The sequence below is a fragment of the Pyrus communis genome, chromosome 3 (assembly GCF_963583255.1).
Source record: "Pyrus communis chromosome 3, drPyrComm1.1, whole genome shotgun sequence".
NCBI classification, from domain to species: domain Eukaryota; kingdom Viridiplantae; phylum Streptophyta; class Magnoliopsida; order Rosales; family Rosaceae; genus Pyrus; species Pyrus communis.
In genome coordinates this window covers 26,567,608-26,590,562 of record NC_084805.1, presented here as the reverse complement: position 1 = coordinate 26,590,562, position 22,955 = coordinate 26,567,608, and the positions used below count along the sequence as shown (strand labels likewise).

The 22,955-nt window shown below is 36.3% G+C and overlaps 2 protein-coding genes, 1 non-coding gene and 1 pseudogene across 4 annotated transcripts; 2 read left to right on the top strand and 2 right to left on the bottom strand.

Annotated features, from left to right (window-relative positions):
* Nucleotides 1-2,103: 2,103 nt before the first annotated feature.
* Nucleotides 2,104-2,831, top strand: LOC137727235 (precursor of CEP14-like; annotated as a pseudogene).
* Nucleotides 2,832-9,416: 6,585 nt separating this feature from the next.
* Nucleotides 9,417-9,490, top strand: TRNAI-AAU (transfer RNA isoleucine (anticodon AAU)). Its single transcript has one exon. It is a non-coding gene; the product is annotated as a tRNA-Ile (tRNA).
* A 195-nt stretch (nucleotides 9,491-9,685) lies between these two features.
* On the bottom strand, nucleotides 9,686-15,604 carry LOC137729768 (acetolactate synthase small subunit 2, chloroplastic-like). Of its 2 annotated transcripts, XM_068468789.1 has the most exons (12): nucleotides 15,287-15,604; nucleotides 14,000-14,213; nucleotides 13,835-13,918; nucleotides 13,428-13,496; nucleotides 12,795-12,878; nucleotides 12,121-12,273; nucleotides 11,918-12,004; nucleotides 11,629-11,733; nucleotides 11,415-11,537; nucleotides 10,857-11,009; nucleotides 10,431-10,496; nucleotides 9,687-10,314 (listed from the first exon to the last, which is right to left on the bottom strand). In XM_068468789.1, exons 1-12 carry the CDS (start codon nucleotides 15,496-15,498, stop codon nucleotides 10,231-10,233), a joined length of 1,434 nt encoding a protein of 477 aa, XP_068324890.1. In that variant the 5' UTR covers nucleotides 15,499-15,604; the 3' UTR covers nucleotides 9,687-10,230. The 2 variants fall into 2 exon arrangements, with proteins under 2 accessions (XP_068324891.1, XP_068324890.1); XM_068468790.1 differs by lacking the exon at nucleotides 10,857-11,009 and having other exon boundaries at nucleotides 9,686-10,314.
* A 1,294-nt stretch (nucleotides 15,605-16,898) lies between these two features.
* On the bottom strand, nucleotides 16,899-20,023 carry LOC137728523 (uncharacterized). Its single transcript, XM_068467288.1, has 11 exons — nucleotides 19,874-20,023; nucleotides 19,610-19,735; nucleotides 19,252-19,321; nucleotides 19,050-19,174; nucleotides 18,663-18,878; nucleotides 18,439-18,525; nucleotides 17,881-18,339; nucleotides 17,679-17,788; nucleotides 17,495-17,600; nucleotides 17,154-17,408; nucleotides 16,899-17,024 (listed from the first exon to the last, which is right to left on the bottom strand). The coding sequence occupies exons 1-11, from the start codon at nucleotides 20,021-20,023 to the stop codon at nucleotides 16,899-16,901; spliced, it is 1,830 nt and encodes a 609-aa protein (XP_068323389.1).
* Between the last annotated feature and the right edge of the window lie 2,932 nt (nucleotides 20,024-22,955).

The following is a 22,955-nucleotide window of genomic DNA, read 5'->3' as shown; positions in this document are numbered from 1 at the left end:
ATTTTAAAATAAAATAGTACTTAAAGTATGAAAGTGAAATGTTTTGAAGATGTTGTGAGGAATTGAAATAGATTCCAAACCTAAGATATGAAAATGTAATTTACCCAATTATAAACTTGCATAGTAACGTGATTTACAAGTGTGAGACTTTTGAATTAAAAAATGGTTCCCGTTTTTCTTCTCTAAGATATCCTTCAATCAAAGTTCCACGTAAAAGGGAAAAACCTTGTCACTTTTATATTTTTGTTGCCTTATGATCAGGGACCACTTGGATCTTACTCTTGAGCTTCACGGCTTTGACTTTGCCCACCCATCCCCGATATCTCACCTCCCCAAGTCCTGTGAAATTTTTAGTCGTGATGGGAACACGGATGGTACACCACATGTTTTTATATAAGTGATGAAAAATTTTATTTTTTATATTATTAACTTTTTAAAACACATATTTCATCATTTATATAATGACACGTGATGTATCGTTGAAAAATCTCTCCCAAGTCCCAAAGCTTCAGCCCTCATAAAACAAATGGCTTGGCTGCAGGTCAAGCCGGGAGAATGTCATGTCCCATGCTTTTCACAACCTTCACTTTGATATTTTTCTTTCTGTTAATACCTAAATAAATAAATGGTATAGATTTTGGTTCAGTAGATTGTATTCAGACCTCAGCTAAAAGTGTAATTCTCCTCAAGTAGGAACTTCCTTGCAATGCCTTTAAATTAGAGGCATGTTATTGTGCACCTAAGAACGAGGTGCTGTGTCACACCAACAAGGATTGGCCTTCACTATGACAGTCATGGTTGTTTTTTTCTAAGGAAAAAGCTTTAAATTTCAAGGAAATGAATGAAGATGTTTTGGGAATATATTAGGCTCTATTGAAAAAGTTTAGCCTTTAATTAAAATTGGGTTGAGTTATGAAGAGGAAGAGCCAATGAATTTAGGTGTGAAAGAAAGTTGCCTTTAAGTGTTAAGCACAAGAGCAGATTATTATAAGACCAACATAAAAGAATGAGTTAATTATCCTTGCAACTTGAACGCCTTAATTCACTTTCAATTGAATTCATCACGAGCATAATCAAAAGATTGTATAAGTACTTAATGAACCTTTTTTTTTTTTTTTAAACGTACGATATTCATTAATAAGAAATGAATACGTACATCAATGAGGCTTGGTGCTAACAAAGGTGTGTGTGTGTGTGTTGCTTTTATAAAATAAGAAACTTATCATCGAAGAGCATTTATTTGATATTTTAATAGTTTAAATTCTATATATACTTTTCAAATCTTTACATATTCTACCTCTATTTATTAACAACTGAATTTCCCACACATTTTTTATGCGCTTCTGTCCTTTATCTTAATTCGTTAATTTTTAATTTATTTAATTTAAAATTTAAATTAAAAAAATGTACAAAATGAAAAAGATGAGAATGCGAAAATAAGATATCTTGGAAAAATTACTCTTATAAATTATAAATTTACAGGGAGCGGCGAGTGACAGCTGATTATAATTGAGCCAGGCCGAGGTGCATTAAATGGGAGGAAAGGGGTTGGTATTTGACGGTGCATGTGTTTTCATGAAGTGAAAATTACCAAGATAAGGAAGGAAACATGGCCGGCGGCTTTTAGCTCACACCCACCAAACCAAGCCTCCAATTCCTGCACGCGGCCTCCTCTCACATTCTCTGTAGTCTCCCCTGGAAAGGGAACATCTTCGAATTCCTTCCTCTTAATCCATCAAATCAGACGATCCATGTATTTGAAAATTGATTCAACGATTAAATTTATTATAATTTTTAAAATGAACTCATATTTGCAACCGTTTGATTAAATTTCAACGGCATGGATTTTCTAATTTGATGAATTAGGAAGAAAGGATCCGGACAGGAATCCTTTCCGTCTCCAACATAGCATGAAATGACATGTTGACACAATTTCCTCTGACCAACCTGACTCTCTCTTCCAACTTGATCTTGACTTGGCCACCTCCTTGTGGACAGTGCTACCTTGATCCCCAAGCTCCACTTTCTCTCTCTCTCGCCGCCACGCGGTACACGAACTTTCTCACTTACCCTCTGCTATAAATATATACACGGCCTAACCCAATGAAACCAAGCCCCCATCAGCATTTCTCCAACCTACACAAAACCCACAATCCCAAATCTCTCTCTCTCTCTCTCTCTCTCTCCATCCTTCACTGCTATGCCTCGTCTGAGCGCTTTCGCACTCATTTTCTTAGTGGTAATGGCCTCATTTGTGTCAACTCTAGAAAGCAGAAAGCTCTTGGATGTAAAGAAGCACGATGCCGAGTACAAGAAGAAAGAGGCTTCTCTGTTTCTAAGTGCCCTTCCGAAGGGCAACGTGCCTGCTTCTACCCCAAGCAAGAAGGGTCACGCCGTCGTCGTCAACGAAAAGCTCATCGCACGCCATCTTAGCGGCGAACCAAATCGGATTCTGGCGCAGTCTGTTCCAAGCCCCGGCGTCGGCCATTGATTAGTATCAGTTATATATTCGCAATAACTATTCGTATTTTTTTTCATTGACTGTTAGATCTCTATATTCACTACAGTTTTGGAATTTTTTTAATTTTAAATTTTTATAGTGGAGTGGTTAGGTATAGAATTTAAAGAGTTGAAGAGAAATGTATAGACAGTAATTTGTTGGGATTCATTTTTATAATCTGCATCCCTTTATATATTATAAAGACGGTGCTTTTACTGTTTTACAAGACCTTATTGTACCATTGTTCATATTCTTTATTATATGTGGTTGCCCTTTTTTCTTTTTGTTTAATGTTATGTCCTCTCAACTTTGAAAAATAGGGAAAGGGATCCGGAGCCACCAAATTCATCAATCCGGACTTGAAATTTGATCGAACGGTTAAAGTTATTAAACGCTTAGAGGGGATCCCTATTTTTAGTCGTTAAATTAAATTTTAAGGATCCGGATTGATGAATTTTGTGGATTTAGAGGGATCCGGAGAGAATCCTTATCTAGAAAATAATTCTGCAAATTTTAAAGAGAAAATATAAGAATAATATAAAAGTAAAAGGTAAGAGAGGAAAAAGGATTATTGTCCATTCTTGAGTGAGGACTGAGCATTTCAGAACCTTCGCTTGCATTTGGTTAAATTTGGCATCTCCTAATTAAGAGCTCTCCAAATTCTTGATGATTCCATAAGCTATAATTTTTTTTTTCTTAAGTGGGTGATGGAGCTTCTAACGTCAATTGTTCATCTAAGTAGCAAAAAGTGCTGACCATTTGGAACATTTTGGCCTTTGCTAAAGTTCTACAAATAGATCATCACCCAAAAAGCAAAGTTCCTAAAAGAGAGATTTTCTTTTATATTAATTGGGTGTGAATATCACTCAGTACTACGATCTGATGATATTTCTCTTCACTTAGAAGTGAGAGGTTTTAGGTTCGAATCTCATGGATGACGAATTCGATATCAAATTAGGCTACTTACTGTATGGCTTTGCCAAACTCTCCATCTCCTTAGTGTAAGAATATCGATGTATTCAAAAAAAATATTGGATGGGACCATAGTCTGAAATATCGATAATATCAACGAAATATCGAGGATATTTTGGTTTTTATACTTCGGAACATATCTTTGTACATATCGTACAAATATCAACAATATCGACGATAATATCGGAAAATATCGATGTCGATAATTTCGCTCACACTTCAACAATATTTTGTCAAAATATCGATGTAAAGGAAGGAAAAAAAAAAAGGAAAAAGAAGAAAAAAAGGGATAAAAGGGAGGAAAAAAAAACACAAAGGGGGTTTGAACCCCTCCCATTTTACTCCTCCAACACCTTAACCACGATATATCACTTATGTTTTAGTGATAATATGCTAAAATATTTATATTTATATGAGTGGCATGTTAACAATTACATGCAAAACTATTTTGGGGATTTATCATTTGATGAATACTCTTCACAACAAACTTACTCTACACATAGAGATGATGAAGATAGTGAAAATTTTGAACCTCATAGGAACTTTATGTGGTACTAAATCACTCATGTATCTTACCATGCAATGTATAAAGTGTAAAATATTGTAGTAAATCATTATATATAAATGATTATGGTGTGTTTAATCTTTTTTCATTAGTTACTACATATTTTCTACACTCATAGTGTTTGCCAACTCGTTGTATAATCAATTTAAATCAGTTAAATCCATCATGTAATGCATTTCCTTCTAATTTTTTTTGATAAACTAATAGATAATTGACTAAGTAAACATTCTCCAAAGTTTCAATAAAAATTTCCAAGTTTTTCTTACAATTTCCGTGGTTTTTATTCAATTTTTATCGATATCGATAATATCTCGATATTTCCATCGAAATTTCCATGTTTTTGGACAACCGATATTTCCGATATCATCGATATTTTATACCATGGATGGGACACATACAAAACTTTTACTGGAAGCTGAATTAAAATAAAATATTTTCATTTAGTGTTGGACAAAACATAAACAAATAGAATAACAATGTTGGAGAGTATAGTGTATAAAATGGTAATGCCGTTTGAGTTTGGGTAACTGTTATTAGCACTCCACAAATCTCATTTTACACTTCTCGCAAATGTTTTTTTCTTTCTAATTATAGAAAATTTAGAGTGAAAAATGAGATTTTTGGAGTGCCAATAACAATTCCTTGAGTCTAAAGGTTGTGGAAGATAACTGCCAGAAATGCAAAAGCTCGTTTTTGGGACTTGTTTTTCGAGCAAGACCCTCATATGCCGACCACTTGTGTACTTAGTCGAACTACTGCGTTGAATGATTAGTTGAACAAATTACTCTTATAATCTTACAAACACGAAATCATATTAATTGGAGTGGTGACATCTGTATGGTGCCAATCAAAAGTTTGTTACTTGCTCTGTAAATGTCACGAATGGCGTGGATTATCATTTGAATTGTAAACTAAAATGATGATATCATTCCGTTATTTACACTAAGGCTATCTTCAACCGAATGGTCTAGAAGGTCAGAGAGTCGAAAATAGCCCTAAAATCGTCTCCAACAGAGAGCCAGGCCAAAGGGCTCGTGGGTTCCACTGGACAAAAAATGGCCAAAGGGCCAACCGGTTGGCCAAAATGAGCTAGCTAACCGGTTGGCCAACATTAAATAACACTAAACAACATAAAAATAAAAATAAAAACATTTAACAACATGAAACTTAAACAACATTTTTAAAACTATTTAACAACATAAAACTTAAGGGAGTTTTAATGAAAAGCCTGTGGTACTGTTCACTTTAATAAAAAACTACATTTTTACACTAAAAAGTCAAACCTGGTACTATTCAATTTACCCTTTTTTCTGTCATTATCGTTAAAACTCAAAGTTTTCAAGCCATTTTCATTAGTTTTCCTAAAACTTAAATGCCTACTCCATGCTATTTTTGGCCCAAAGATGTTCAACAAGATCTTGTTATAGGTACTTATTTGTGGTACAGGAACGTATCATTCTATAGCAAGAGTATTAAGGCATGTAAACTCAAACATACCATGAGTTTCATCCATCAAATCAGCTGGGGAGTCATAGGCCATCATTCGGAGTGCAACAATAACCTTCTAATGAGGTGAGAAACCAGGGCGGCCTACTTTGTCCCGCTTTTGTTGAAAGTATGGATTGATCTGCTGGACATCACGAAGTAAACGCTCGAAGACATGACGCCTCATCCGGAAGCGACTTCTGAAATCCTCTTCTATGTACACCGAGTTGGGGTTGAAGTAGTTGTTCATCAGATTGACATGCGTCATCGCTCTGTTTCGTGGTTTGTAAGAGCGACCAGCAACAGAGCCACCACATTGAGGTTGTTCCTGAGTTGGTTGACACACCATGGCCACAGCCATGGCTGCTACTCTGTTTTGTGTGTTGCGCCATGCTTCATCTTATTCATCAGACTCTTCATCTTCTCGTCTCATCTACGCCCATTTTTCTTCCAATTTCGAATTAGATGAAGACCCCTAGTTTCCAAAGTTGGAATTCATTGCAAATTTGAATTGAAAGAGATTGAATTCAAAGAAGTGTGAATTATAACCCAATATCCACCTTATTTATAGCAAAAAAAAAAAAAAATACAAATCCAATGGCTAGCTAACGTCACTTAGCCATTGAATTTGAATTTAAGTTTTAGTTTTTAAATAATAAATTATGTTTGACCCTCGGTTGGAGACAGTTTTTTGTGATAGGGCTAAAACGAGTCATATGGCCCTTTAGCCCTCCGTTGGAGATGGTAAGAAATATGACCATGCACTGTTCATTATAATATTAATTTCTTAGAGGACCAGAGGGCTAAAACGAACCCTCTGACCAGCCTTCGGTTAGAGATGGCCTAAGTGAAAAGTAAGGGTTTGAACTCAAAAAACAATGTGTTTAAAAGAAAAGCTATAAACTCAAGAGCAGTATCTTCCTCAAATTTAATTTGGAATATGCAAGTGTCTATGAAGTATTGTCGAGGAATTCATGTGTCTTTTTCTATTCTAGTGCGTCAAAAAATTCCAAAGCGGAGACATGTTCCTAAAATTAAGATATCTATCAATCACGCCCTTAAGGAAGATATAATTACGGTTTAAGGGTGCCACTTGCAAAGAAACACATCCATCAGTTGAATGACACATAAGTAGAAATACAAGTATGGTGTGTGGATATTATTCCAACCATCAGGATTGACCATGTAGCTAGGATAAGAGAAGCATGCGCAGTATTAATTAGAGTCTACAACTTTCTTATTTTGTCCAAGAATATCTATCAACTTTCAAAGTCATGGCTTGTTAAATTCTAAGATCAATCAGGTTTTCACTCATAAGTCTTTTCACATCTCTAGCTTTCTTGGAAAGTGACCAAAATGAAAAGGAAAAAAAGGGGACTTTGAAGAATCAAATTTCATAATTTGGCAGACTAATTTGTTGTCATGTTTATGAAAGACTAGTCACTTATACACAATGTAATTCAAAAAGATAAAAAGAAAAATGAAATCGGTTAACGTTCAATTTTTGTTTGTTTTGTTTTTGTATTTTATACAAGTAATATTGAAGGAGGAGACTCAAACTTAAGACTTCAGCCTTCAGGTGCATCAATAAAAACTCTTAATTAACCACTTAAGCTACACGTCTCTTGTTCAGTTTCAATATAATTTTCTTTTTACACAAACGATATTGAGGAAACATAAATCAAACTTAAAACTTGGGTACATAAATAAATCTTCTCGAGTACTTAAGTTACACACCCTCGCTTAATTTCAATTTGATTAGACAACGTGGTCAAAAATGACTAAACCAAGGCTCAAGAACATCGAACCAACTCAAGGGATCCACAGAACCGCGCTCTAGTTCATTAATTTAGACCTGATCATAGCCATAGGACCAAAATGCCTCCACTTGGTTTGTGATTTTTGGCATTCAGACTAATTATATTTCCATATCAACAATAATGCAGAAGTGCTGCTCAAGTTAAATCAATCACTGAAATATAAAAGAGAAAACAAAAACTAAAGAAGAGTGTGGGTGCAAGCAAGTCCGGCTCCCATATTTGTCATGAAACAATTCACCAGGCGGCCATTGACTAACCAGTGGCGACCTACATTGGGTAGCGCTACCTCTAGATATGTTGGCGGCTTGACTTTTAGTTTTGAGTGGAAGTAACGTGTCGTGTAAGCGAATTTATTTGAACAAAAGTCGGCTTGTCGCATTATTAAGAGCGTGTATTAATGCACCGACTTCTTTAGTGTAAATTTTTTCCATTTTAGTTTCGCTTGTATAACAAAAACTTACTTGAGCAAACTCAATTAATTTTAACTTTAGGGATTTGTCTAAGTGGTGAGAGGATTATAAAAGTGTCAGATTCAAATCCATCCAAGGAACCAAAAAAATGAAAAGAAAAAAAAAATGGAATTCAATTAAAACTCCCAAAGGTATGCATCTCCGTCCAAGTTCAATTCACACATACATGCCCGTTTACTGACTGAGGCTGAACAAGATTGAAGTTGAGTACAAGCTGGTCTTGTATAACCTATAAATTACAAATTAAAAATTATAGTAAAAATATGAACAAGACATGTTCATGGTACATTCAATTTGGGTTGGAGAAACCCACAGGCAAAAAACTGCAAACTAATACAACTATACTGCATGAGCCTAATCATGGACTATTTAATAACAAATGCCTTGAAGAATTAGGTGCCTTGTTGCTCCTATGGCTTGGACCCGAAGGTGGGATAGGACGCTTAGAAAGAACCACATGATGAAAAACAGCCACTAGCCTATCCCGCAGATCTAACAGCACCAGCCGAGGCACAGCTGCAGGCATCTCCGAAGCGCCTTGGCTTTTATAATCCGGTACATTTAGTGTCGGGTAGGTTCGAGTTCCAGATGCTATGGGTGCCAAAACTAAGGGAACTATTAATATGATGTTTAAGAAGAAAGAAAAGGGTTTCCGACCGACGGAGTGCATGATAGCCAGCATCTAGGGTTTTGGTAGTGACCTGAGTAGCATGCTATATATGGTGGCTTTTACATGCATGGAATGGCAGTAACTAAATGATATCGAACATAATTTGATTTATTGGATAGACGTTAGCAGAGAATATAAATGATGACAACTTTGGAAAATTTAGAAAAGTAACGTAAACTAATTCGTCGGCGACATTTTCTCTTCATGATAGTTCATGTTCTTGTTGTAACTTTTGACACTGAATTTAGCCTATATATATAAAAGCTCATCTTTCACAATAATATACTAGTCTATGTGCATTTCTTAATCATGATTTTGTCATTGATAAGATTTCAGCATCCTACTACCATCATTTCGGTTTTGAAATTAGCTCCCACTATTTTTCACGAGAAAGGTAAATGCAATGGTTTTGCTGATAGATTGAGCTCCACGTTTCGTGAAAGCAAGCTCTTAGAATATCACTTTTGAAAAAAGTTGCTAAGTGTGGCTATCCTCCTATTACATACTTTTTTGAGTACCCATCCTTCTTTTTGTTGTTTCATATATGGTAGGGACAAATATTACAAATTGATTTGATTCGTAATTGAAGTGGACTTTTGAAGATAGAAGTGCTTTTGGGATGAGTTGATGAGAGGCTTTTTTGAAACCAATAATTCAAGAAAGAGGGCTGATTTAACAAAGAATATTTCATGCATCACATGCGTTTGGAGATTAGAATGCAACCAATCGAAGCACTAGCAGCAACAACCAACCAACCCAACTACCCAAAACCATCGATCAGATCTTATCCAGTGGACAAACTTTAGTAGACTTTCTAATCAAAAGGGTTGCAATTGTATGATTTAATAATTACGTGACAAATTTGGAAATTTCTAACGCGTTATTTCCAAAACCTCATAGAATAAATAAACCTAAATCGAAGAGAATGTCAACTGGCCTATTAGCTCAGCTGGTTAGAGCGTCGTGCTAATAACGCGAAGGTCACAGGTTCGAGACCTGTATGGGCCACTTTTTTTTCCTAAATCATAATTTATTTTTCTTCAATGAAGTTCGTTCTTTTTTCGTTCTCTCCGTCTGGATTTGCCTTTTAGAAGCGAGCTACGTTTTTAGCTTCTGCTCGGTGCTCTATGATTTTGAGGTTGTACTTTCAGGTTACTGTCGTTGCGTTTCAGTATATTTCTCCGGCATGGAGAGCAAAGTCGAATCAGCTATTCATTCGGGATTTGACAAGCACAGCTCTTCGGGGGTTGCCATTTTTTCTCTTGACTTTTAGAGTTGTTGGTACAGTTTTTTGGGGTAACGAACAATCAGGGAATAGTCGCTGAAAGCCTCGATTCGTTCGTTACCCCCATTGAAGAATTTGATCTGCTGATTTCTCTGCAAGGAAGAACAAGAGCTAACGTGTATTACAAACATACATGTGCTTGTTACACTGATACAACATAAATTTAATAACATAAGCCTTAAACACTGACTGACACACTCTAATTTCTTAATTTAACCTCCATACATTGCTTCCCGGGTAAAACACCGGCTTACCAACACAGGGTTCGTGGGAGTCGGATCTTCTATCCAGGGTTTATCAATGATCTCCAAAAGAAGACGTTGGTTGATTCACTCTTTCTTTAGGCCTAACAGCCGAACTGCATTTTATTCCTTATCAACAAAGCTAGTCACAAGTGAGCTCGTCAAAATGGACGGCAGAAAGCTCACATAACCTGGATAGGATATGGGCGAGGAACCCAGCATTACAACTGAAGGGGGTATCCGCGGAGATATGTGGAATCCACACCAGACTCCCGCTGCAACGCCACCCTCCCAGTCCGCGCAACCTTCAAGGAGGAAAAACAATGTTAAGATATGAGGACTAAAGCTCATGTGGAAACCTGAAATTTGTATGCTAGTTAGTTGTTCAGTACAAGACGAATAAAAGAATGAGAAGACAGACCTCGCAAATCCCATAGGGCTTTAGTAACTTCTGCAGTGCAACCATCTTATTTAAATCACCAGTCAGCTGAAAACAATCATGAGTAGATCGTATTAGTAAGATTAGCGATAACCGCATTCATTAGTACAACTAAATACAGGAACCACGGTGACATTGATCCTGTTTGGAGGTAGAACTTCTCAACAGATACCGTAAGCCTAGTAACTTCACAAGGACGCGGTGTCTAAAAATGACAGAAACTCACAAGTTCTTGTTCTGTATTTGAGAATCCATCAATGGAATCACCATCTATTGCTATTAGTCTTTCTCAGGGAGATGAATATTGGTTCAAATTCCAAGGACCAAAAGAAAGCAAGAACAGCTATCTTGCTTCTAGATTATTTGTGAAAGTATACAAATAATATGAGTGCGGGAAAAAGCCTCAACCTCAAGGGTAATTGTATGATCGGATACATCAACAGCTTTGGCACGGAAAATGCTGGCAATATCAAGAACATCCCTTCTAGCAGTAGTGTTCACAGCAATCTTTATCAACATCAACTCTCGCTCAGCAAATGGTAAGTGACTAATATCCCGAACCTGGAGGAACAACCAGCGTTATCATCCATGAAGGCATGAACAAATCTTATTTTGTGATTAACCTTGGAAAAACTTCATCATCTCAAAATGAACACTCATTAACTCATCAATGTTGAATCCGGTAAGGATCTTATTATCAAGGCTGCCTATTATTGATGACTGACAGATAACTGAGGAGCAGATTTTGATTAATCGAAATATGGAGAGGGGAAAAAAAGATCCTGGTATATAGAACTACTTTATATTTAGTCATCAACCCCAACCTACCACATCGACCAGATTGCGACCGAAACAATGGCATTTGACTTGCAAAAAGTGATTAGAATCGGAAATGCAGAGTTTCAAGTGTGTACGAGCTTTTCAATACATTTTTTAATTTGCATATTTGAACATTGCAACCCTCACCTCATGAAGATCTATCAACTTGTGGAGTTGCTGAACCAACTTGGATATTGAATCATCTGTACCGGGAACAACTGTTGTAATGCGAGAAAGCCCCTCCATTTCAGCGGGCCCCACAGCTAGGCTCTAGAAGTGTGAAATGAAATCCAATAATCACATGAGCAAAGGTCCAAGAAAACCAAACATAAAAAGTGAGCGCAGGTCAGAATCAACAAACCTGAATGTTATAACCTCTTCGGGACAGGACTCCAGTAACTGTGTTTAGAACTCCAGGATAGTCATTTACAATCATAGACAAAGTGTGTGATCGAACGCCACTTGACTGCATATTAGAATGAACGGCACAGGTTAGGTTTCAATGGCATTGGTTTGTAGAGTAAAGCAAACATGAATAAAGAGTACTTCCCAAGCAGATACATCAATTTTTCCACCTTGTACGTCTCATACAAGGCAATATTTGGACTTAATGAAACACAATGTGATTTGATTATTGTAAAGAAACTTACATCTTCATCGTAGAGAACACCCCAATGCGCATCAAGAACTTTATTCAAACGGAAGTCATCATAGGGCTCCACAGGATAAACGTCACCCTGCAATAATGAAATGAGGTTCGCTTATGTTCAATCCAAAATGGCAAAGGCAAGAGTAAAAGTTGTGCACATACATGTTATCATCGTAAATGATAACAGTTAATGATTTTACATACCCTTGAGGCAGTACCAGCATCACCATTGAGCGTACGATTTGCTTTCACTGCAAGAGCACCATCAGATGTGGACTTCTTAAGATCTGGATAAGAATCTGCAGAAAATCTCCAGAAAGGAGCTGTTGCACCCATCTTTTCTCGTCTCAAAGCAATCTGTCAGACGAGTCAAATTGAACGCCTCACTTATATGATACTTGCATAACGTATAAAAGATTGAAGGGAAAAAAAAAGTGCGTCAACATCTAGACGGGTTACATGACCACCCTAACCTAATTTGCATCGTTGATTGCAAGTTCAAAATGCATTTTGAGAGAACATATGCAACAGAGGAATCAAGAATTATGGGATATAAGTACAAAGGAACCGGTTGACAAATATCATCCATTACTCATCAATGCTAGCGCACAACGATGTTCAACTCCCATAGAAAATTGTCTTAGCATCTCCATGCCAACAATAAGTATCTTCCTGATTGGGAATACCATTCCAAATTGTTCGTCGTGAACATCTTGACAGTTCAAGTTCTTTGGCCACTCATGAACCGTTTAATTATTGGATATCTACACATATGACTCGTTGCATGCGTTGTTTAAGACGGTTGCAGCCACTAACACATGCACAAATGGACATTTTTGTACATGCATAAACATCAGAAAGCAAAATATAGAACTTGCCTTTCCAGTTCTAGCAAGTTCTTTGATTCCAAACTTCCTTAAGTTTCTTTGAACAGCAACCAACTTCCCAGGGTCCCCAGTAACCTGAGATGAACTGATTTTGTAAGCATAGATGGATTTGGTACCAGTATGACTATAAGAGGCCATAAAGGAAATTGCAAGTTGGAACACTCTTTGTATAGCAAGAGGATACTGGCTAAAGCCACTTATAAAATTTCCAAGATTTACGAATGTAAGTTGAGCAAACTAAACGACTAAACGACACCATATGCTCATGGAGTAGGTTAAATCACATTATAAACAAAATCCATGAACCGCTGCACTGTTTTTATCAGAGAAAGTAAGAAAACAAATAAACAATATAATTGCTTTGTACCACAATCAACAAGAACTAGTGTATTCTCTTGTAGTATAACAAACTGCAATGATTTTTGCCTCATTAATCTTAATGTATCCTCCACATAAATTTTCAACAAACTAATCATCTGTAAGTTTTTGGGCACCTGGGCACTAAGATATAAACTGGAACATACATTAAGTATAAGTGTTAAAATGAACACATTCAAGCGGAGAGTCATATGCTCATAGCAATGAACTGCAACAACTAAAGGAGGCATAAGCATTAAAATTCACCTCAACTGTCAGTGACTGTTCAGAGATATCAACAATTTTTGCTCTGAAGATGTCCACTAACCACATTATCTGAAAATCAGAGCGCACAAACAAGATCAGGTAAAATGACAACTAAAATGATAAAAGAGCATCTTAATCAGTGTTGATAACCATCAAATGAGAAGTTAACTCCGGTTTAATTCGAAGAATTATCACCTACAACAAATATACAATAGAATTCAACCCAAGATGTATAAAAAATCAACATGTTCAGTGGCAAAAATTACATTTTGGCATAATCTATAGAGAATTATACACGATTTATTAAAACCACATATTACTGACGATTATTCTTAGGGGTAGATCATTTAGACGTATCAAAAGGAAGAGGTCTATCCAAATATTGGTTGGATGATCCAAAAATTTACCTCTGCACGGGTACTTGGATCTGCATTAAGTTTGATAAGCATCAGTTCACGTTCTACTTGTGGCTCCCTTGAGATGTCTTCGACCTGATAAAGCAGAATTATAAGTGAAGATAATGAAGAAACTACCAAAAGGTTTTACACGAAATGCTAAAGACGTCCACTAACGTTTATCACGTTCACCAACTTGTTGAGCTGTTCAACAACCTGCCGCAACACCTTTTCAGTTCCAGACACAACTATGGTAAAGAGAGCCTTGTCCTTGTTCAAACCAACAGCAAGAGACTCGATATTGTAACCTCTCCTGGCGAAAACCCCTGCTATTCGGTTTATGATTCCACTCTCATCCCCAACAAACACTGAAATAGTATGGCGTTTCACCCTGAAATGATTATAGAATCAGAATTGAAAACTTGAAATCACCCTGAAGTCTTTCCAGATAAAAAATTTCTTGCACTTTCATGACAAAAAAGGAAAATAGTCTTCCAGGCCCATGACCTGGGATTCCGAATCATCGCTACAAAAGCTTTAGAAATGATGAACTAATTATGCCTCATTGACACAGCCATCGCCTATATCTTTTACTTTTGCTACACTTGCCATGAAAGTAAAACTCCCACATCAGTTTTTCACTCCTTTGGTACACTGAGAGCACGGATACTTTAGTTTAGTCGTGTATCTTGTATCCGATACTTCATCGGATACAATACTCCTCGTATACTCCGGATTCTCGCTGGATACATGTACTCGGCTTTTAGGATACCGTTACAAATTCAAATGAGAAATTAAGAGGAGAATTTAATAGGAAACAAAGATTTAGTTGAAAGTTGATGAATACAAAGAGCTTGCCTCTAATTGAAACAAGGAATATAACTCCCACACTTGAATGAACTTGAATTTGAATGTTTTCATGTTAAAATATGTTTCAAATTATATAGTTTTATTGTCGTATCCATGATGTATAGTATTTTCGTTTTTAAAGATTTTACGTATCACCGTATTGTGTTGTATCCATATCCATGCTTCAAAGTTACATTCTTTTTAACCAAAGTTCAAAATTTGAACAGTAAATATAAATTTGGATGTGGTCACCATCAAAGTCGATTTACCCGAACTTAAAATATAAAAAAGATTGGTTGGAACAATTAAATTATCAAAACCAATTACCAAATGATGAAAACAAAATTTATGTTACTCGCTAAATATTAATAAATAAAGACAAAAATAACAATGTGAAAACAGTTCTATGCAAAAGCAGTTAATCCAGCGGCTGAAATAACAAAAACCCCACAAATATTCAGCTCAACCCAAGAAACAAAGCAAGTAAATTTCAACCAAAAAGTGCACAAAATTACCAAAAAATGAAAGCTTTATCGCATGCAAAGCAAACCCAGAAAGAGTCGAAACGTAAATTAGAGGGGAAAAAAAGCAAATTTAATCACGAAAAATACTCACTTAGAAGTCAATGAAGGCACAGAATCACTGACAGAAACAGCATTGCCAGTGCTAGCAGAGACCACCAGATTCTTCAGCTCGGAACTCTTCCGTACGAGCGGCCGCTGGCGGCCAAGATCGAAGCTTGTGGAAAACCCATGCCGGAAATCCTCTGGGAAACTCGGTTTCTGGGCCACTAGTGAAGTGGAGAATGGTGATGACACAGCCGCCATTGGTGGGTTGTTTGGAGAGAGGGACTCGACAGTGTCTTACGAAGAGAGAGAAGCAGAAGGAGCGACCAGAGATATTAAAGAAAGAAGACCTCGGGAGCCATTTGGCAAATTTTGGCACGTGAGAGATTCTGAATCTCTTTGATGAATGAACGGTTGTTGATGCAAATCAACGACGGCATTTCGCCACACAATGATCAAACGTGTTTCATGAAAACCTAAACATAATTAGCAATTGGACTAATCATTTTTTTTAGTAAAACATTGTGGACTAATCTGTCTAACTTCTTTTTTGGTATATTACAAAATATCTACTTCACTAAAATTGCACAAACACAAGAGCATCTTTGATCTCTCAAAGAAAAAAAAAAAGGAAAAAATCATGGAAACGATAGTACTTGCGCTCAACCAGGAAAAGAGTACAAAAGAGCGGCAAAAGCCGACTTAAGTTTGGTTACAATCTTCGAAGAGTAGATCAAGAATAGATCTTGGAGGAGAGTCCATTCAAATGCAAGGAGATTCGACTGTGAGGCTGTAACGGGCAAGGCGGTGGGTTACACCGTTAGCTTGGCAACAAACATAAGTATAACTGATCTCAGTGATCAAGGGAAGCAATGATTTCATATACTCCATAATTTGTTCAATGGAAGACGAATTGGTAAGAGGATAGTTTAAAACTCCAATAATTTAAAGTGAATCATTCTCGATATAAAGTTTTTGAAAGCCCTAGCTACCGCTCAAATAAGCTTTCATGAAATGCCAATGAAGTCATTGAAATTCTTTGAATGCGTTTAGGAAGCAACATGCCTGTATCTATTTTAGAAAGTGGCTTAGTAATTATTTTGACCAATTATCTTATGACTTGGACAGGAAAATGTTGGACAAAAACTGAAAAAGTTGGAGAATCGACAACGCAATTCTTATGCGAAGTTATATTGGTGTTGTGAAGTCGTAGAAATGCCTTTAAAGAAGGGCTTACTTATTTGACTTATGATGCTTTTTCACAAAAAAAAATTTGTAAAAAATAATGGAGGTGGTACATTCACACTACATAAATCAGTCCTTAATGTTGATAAATTGCCAATAAACAACTTGGGGCGGTATTTATTAATGTAAATAAATACTCCGATAAACTGAAAAAATATGTGTGTATGTATTACACAAATGTGTCACATATAAAAACAGAAGTTTTCCAAAATGACTAATCATAAATTTTACTATTTGAGTGCTACACATCAACAACAACAACAACAAGTAGTATCTCACTAAGTGATGTCGACTTTATAAATCAAAAAACAAAAATAATATATATATGCACACACACACAGAGGAACAGGATAAAAAACGAAAAAAAAAGAAAAAAATAACAAAATGGATTATTGATGGAACAATTGGAGACAGATTTAGGGCACCACATAGGCGGGGGAGTGTATAGACACCGAGAAGATCACGTAAGCAATCCCGGTACAAAAAATAATGGTGAGCACCCACCCACATATGAACTTGAACAGGAGCTTCCAGTTAACATTCTGAGGGGGAAAAAAACGAAAATATTAAGGGTCTGACGGTCAAGTTTTTTCTAAAACTTATCGTCAAAATGTTCTTGGAATGTGATGAGAGAAACGAATTTGTATTTCGAAGATAGGAGAAAATCTTACCCGAGCGTCGTCTGCGACCCCAACTCCTACCAACGATCCAACAAAAACATGAACACTTGAAACCGGAAGCTTAATCTTATGAACCAGAATCATTGCTGCCACAGTGGACAGTTGTGCTGCTAAGCCTCTTGAGTTGCTTACATAAGTGAGCTTCCCACCTAGGCACTGTGTCAGCCTCCTGCCACAGATCAAGAAACCAACTGCTGCACCAAATCCGCCAATCGCCTTAAACCACCAGTTCACATGGACGGATTCCTACAAGAATCTCATATTCATTGGTCATGACGATAAGATATGGAAAATAGAGGTAGACACGTGATTGTATACAGTCGTTAACTCACCACGGATTCCCCATTTCCAGAGTATTTCACTCTGTGTTGAAATACATCAAGAATAGCTCCATATGGACTCACAATGGCAGCTACTTCATTAGCAGATTGAATAAGTCTGCAATGCTATGTGTCAATATCTTCACTATACGTTATATCAAACGAATTTCTGTTTTTATGGCAGAAATGAACTTACGCGAAGATACACGAAGCTATAATCTGTGGGAAAATGAACAAGCCTTCAACATCATCATATTTTTCGGCTAGAGCATGGTGAACAAGGGTCTGTCTGTCATACTCGTTCGCCTATTCAATTACATAAGCACAAGGTGTTAACTTAATATAAGGTAATGTGACCGAACATTCAGGCAAGTACAAAATACATATATAGGACTCACATGAGGAAAAGCTGATTTGGATGAGCCTCTTATGAACCGAAGGGCCTTCTCAACGGGTGTTGTTTTGTCAATCTTGTGAAAGTGCCTTGATTGACCCTGGTTTGGCGAAGACTCAAGCAACTGCCTAAATGACCTAGATTTCTCCGTGTTAGACTGATCTTCAGAAACTGAGTGACTATGAGCAGGTGCAGGTTCGGGTTTGGGTTCCTTTATTGAGTCCGGTGAAGCCCAGCTCCTCTCATCCTCTTCTTCGTACACGGTATCAAGGACTCTCATCTGCATGAAATCTTTCAAGGCTTCTTCAAACTGCGCTTCGTCATCCAAAGATTTTGTACTAATGCATGTTTGTTCTTGGCTTTCGATGCACTTTTGGTCTATGGATTTAGACATGTTTCTCTTATTGGTCTTGTAATTTTTGTCTACACTGACTTTCTTCATGGCCAAAGGAATCACCAAACCCTGTTTAGTAGAGATCCCAATTAAGGTTGAACATAAATATGGGCAAGGAAGGTTTAAAAAAAAAAAAAAAAAAAAATCTTATTTTGTTACAAATGTTACCAAAGATAATAGTGCTCCAGTCATGGCGGCCGTGGCAACTGCAGCAATGGTAACCCAACTGTGAACTGCTGTTATAGACGGAATGACCTGCCATATGGACAACAAAGAAGGAAGATATTGATGCAGATAAAGGTGTTGGAGAAAAAATCTCACATCGGAAAATCGACAAGTAAAATGTAATATATAATAATGTTCTACTACTAATTGCACTCGAGGAAATTTACCTGAAACATGAGAAAGAGGCAAAGCAGTCCAGCAGATATTCCATAGGCAAATGGGAGAAAAACAAGAACCCATTTTTCTGCATTTTCACGGCGAAGCAGAGAAGCCTTCATTACGCTGAAGAGGAAGAGTGCACATGCGAAGGCAATGAGTGGAGCCACAGTCCATTCAAGAAATATCCAAAGAATTCCTCCGCCTTTGAAATTGTGATTTGCGTTCTGTATTTCACAATTGCTCGAGAGTAAGAAACGAAAGAATTATAGCGAAAAGACAAGGCAATGTTGAGTTACCGAAAAGAAGTGAAATCATTTTCATTTTACAATCTCTTGTAAAGTTTTCGCGTGCAACGTCCTAATTAAGCAATTGAATCTGTATACCTCCTTAATTACCTTATTCCACAAGGGTATGTAGCTAAAACCTTCAGTAGCTAGTATAGTTCCCAATAGGGCACCTTGCATCGATTGCTGCGGTGAGACTGGCAGCTGCAAATATGTAGCCAAAGCAAGCCAAATTGCTGTCCAAAAATTACAGGCATGAGAAAATTAACATACAAAAAATGGCATACAGCAACATGCTAGTGTTGTAGTATACCTGCAGTGATGAGAACAACTACCATACTCCACATCAAGAAACCTTCACTTGGTTGATTTTCCTTGAGAAACTGGGAGTATAGAAAACTCTATTAGCTAATTATACGTTACAGTTCTTTTACGAGTAATGTTAACTACTTTTTTTCAGTTAAGTTTATCGACAACATATTGACAATCATATCGTCACATGTCGACGACTATAAGGTCAGAAGTTTCAACACTATCAATAATATGAATGAAATACACAATTTCAAAAGTGCAGTTAATCGCGTTGTAGAAAAATTCATGTTATAGCGACCAATTTCTATGGAGGTAAAATAGAATTGAATTGGAGGAACATAGAGTGTTTTAATCCATACATCAGAAAACAAGTCATTCACACAACTGCCGCAACTTGCAAAGGCTGCTCCAGGAACGTAGATCACAAAAGCCACAACAAATGCCTTTAGAAGTGTCAAACTCCCCGACCCAATTGCTGTCGAAAACTGATAAACATCAAACAAACAAAAAACAAATTTCAGATGCTATAAAATGGGCCATCATATATCTATGAACATGAAAATGTGCAAACAATGCGAGTAGCCAATAGCTATGAACATGAACCCTAATAAAAAAACACAAACCGGAGCCGGAAGGTTGTTTCCACCAGTCAAAAAAGCCGCTGCAATTGCAGCAACAGCTCCAAATATTGGTATCCATCTATAGGTCTCCTTCCACTGCCTCACAACATTGACGGCTATATCAACCGGACCACTATCGTTCCCCGGTGACATTTTTTCGTCTGTCCGAGTTTCGATTAGTAAGAATTATGCCATGGAGAGGGATGGTAATGTCATATAGGTTAGTGATCGATACTGTTAGTGACATTGGATTAATCTCCAGAGTGCATAGGTTGTGCTGTTTTTTCTTATGTTGTGTAGTGTTTCTTGTTTCTTGTTTCGGTGGGAATTCTTTGACTTGGACGTGTGTGTTGTTCTCCTTGTCATTCGCTGGGAAACGGCTAGGCACATTTTTGCTTCTTTATTTTTTGCTCTCCAATATTTTAGTTTTAGGCCACAGCATCTTTGACACTTTCATTTCAGCTACCTGGAAATTATTCTGTTATGCGAGTTAAAATTGGTAGGAAAAAAACTTGTCCAATTCTTTTCGTATTGTTATTGTGATTAGTCCTTAAAAAAAAGGGTTATTATATAAAATGGTCCCTGAGATTTGCATGATCAATAGAAATGGTCTCTGAGATTGTCCACCATCCATGATTTTGGTCCTTCCGTTAAAAACTCTTTGGGCAATTTTCAAAATTTCGTAACTCAATCGATTCTTAACCAAATTCGACCCATAATATATCAAAATGAAAATAAGAAAGTGTAGAACAAGATTATATCATTTGAAAGCCCAATGATTTCCGGAGATGGCCAGAAAATAGCCTGAAAGGTGACTGGTCCGCCGGAAAACTGGAAAACTCCCCGGAAACTGGGTAAACTTTAAACGTTCATAACTTCTTCAATACTCAACTAAATCGAGTGATTCAAAGACAAAAATCATACTTCTCGATGAGACGAAGGGAATGGTATCTTTCTTTACTGCTAACTCACCATCGTTTGCCCGGAAAACTTCTCGAAAGTGGCTAACCTGAAAATGGTTAACCACTTTCAAGCCGTTGTCCGACCAAACCACGGCGAGTTATCCTTCGAAAAAATGTACCATTCTCTTCGTCTCATCAAGAAGTACTATTTTCGTTTTTGAATCACTCGATTTGGTTGAGTATTAAAGAAGTTATGAACATTTAAAGTTTACCCAATTTCTGGCGAGTTTTCCAGTTTTCCCTCGGACCAATCACCTTTCAAGCTATTTTTCGGCCATCTCCGGCAACCATTGGGCTTTCAAATAATATAATCTTATTCTACACTTTCCTATTTTCATTTTGATATATTATAGGTCGAATTTGTTTAAGAAACAATTGAGTTACAAATCTTTGAAAATTGCCCAAAATCGTTTTTAACGGAATGACCAAAATCATTGATGGTGGACAATCTCAGGATCATTTCTATTGATTTTCAATCTCATAGACCATTTATATTGATCATGCAAATCTCAGGGACCATTTTGTATAATAACCCTCAAAAAAATTATCCTATGTCCCTTTTTTCTTTATATTTTTCACATTTTTAGAGTGCAGATAGCAACTCATTTTCATTTGAGAGCTACTAGACCCACTCTATTATCTTATTTTCTCACTTAAGTTATAATCCCACCCACCTTAAAAAGTTTAAAAAATTAAAATGTTATTTTCACACCCACTTTTCCAAAATAACCTTTAATATACATACACATGAAATTATAAAATTCTCTCTTAAAAAAATATAACAAATAATATGTAAATGAAAACCACTAAGGTCTGCAAATTCAAATGAAAACGACAAAGGTATCCAAATTCAAAAGAATTTGACAACGACAATTTTAAAAATACGATGGACAAATTCAAATGACCTACACACAAATTATTCTTCTACCTTTTCAATGGATATATAATCTTCTACCTCTTCCGTAGAAGCGTCATCTTCCACATCTTCAATGGAAAAGTCATCTTCTAAGTCCATTGCTATTTTTTTTTACTTTCTCTGAATGAAGGGAGATAAAAATATGAGTTAAGGTTTATGGTAGACAAATCGTCTCTCATGCCCAACCTTTTTTTTTTAAATTAAGCAAAACAAAATAATTAATGTCCTTATTAGTCTTTTTGTAAATGGACAAATTTGTAATTAAAAATTCATTCAAATGTGGGTGGGAAGATAAGACATTGGGATGGGAATAACATCACACATTCATTTTTATAATTAATAATCAATTAAGCAAAATCATGTCTTATTGTTCAAGCAAAACCAAGTCAAAATATATTAAAATAAGACATTTTGAACCGGAGCCAATAAGATGTTCATTGAGGATCTCGGAGATTTTCCAATCACATCCGTTCATTATGGATTGTGCAGTCAGTTTTCGTCAGATACTATTTATATTTAATTTTAAATAAAGAAATTACAATGATTTCTGATCGCACGATATACGATGAACAGACGTAATTAGAGGATTTCCAGGATCTTCATTCTAAGGTGTTGGAGGAATTTTCAAGGTCAAGTCACATGGAAGGACGATATAGGTTGATCAATTGAAAAATAATAAGATAGGGACTCAAAAATGGGCCTCTTTATAGATTTTCTACTATTTTATAGTTTAATGTTAATTTACGTACTAAAATTATAAAATATTTTGTCAAAAACATGAGGTGCTAGAAAGTCAGAGAGTCCAACTTTTGATATAATTCCCTTAGTATTTCTCAAAGAATAAATAGTTGAATCAATTGGCAGAAAATTTGTAAAAAAAAAAACACGATTGATAAAAAAAGGAGCATACAAAAGATTTTTTGATTGAATAAATTTTACGATACTAAAATGAGGGAAGAATTTGAACTCGAAACCAGTAAATTGAATACAAGTATGATTTGAACTCAAAATTAATAAATTGAACAGAAAGATCCTATTATGATTAAAAATCTAAATGAAAAAGTGTATCAACAAATAATATTTGAGGCTTGATCTTGTTCCAAAGGATTCCACACTCACCCTCCTCACCTTCTCCATGCAGTAAAAATTAGGTAAGCAAGGCAAAGGCATATTCTAATATTGTACGCTAGTCAAAGAAGAAAAAGGG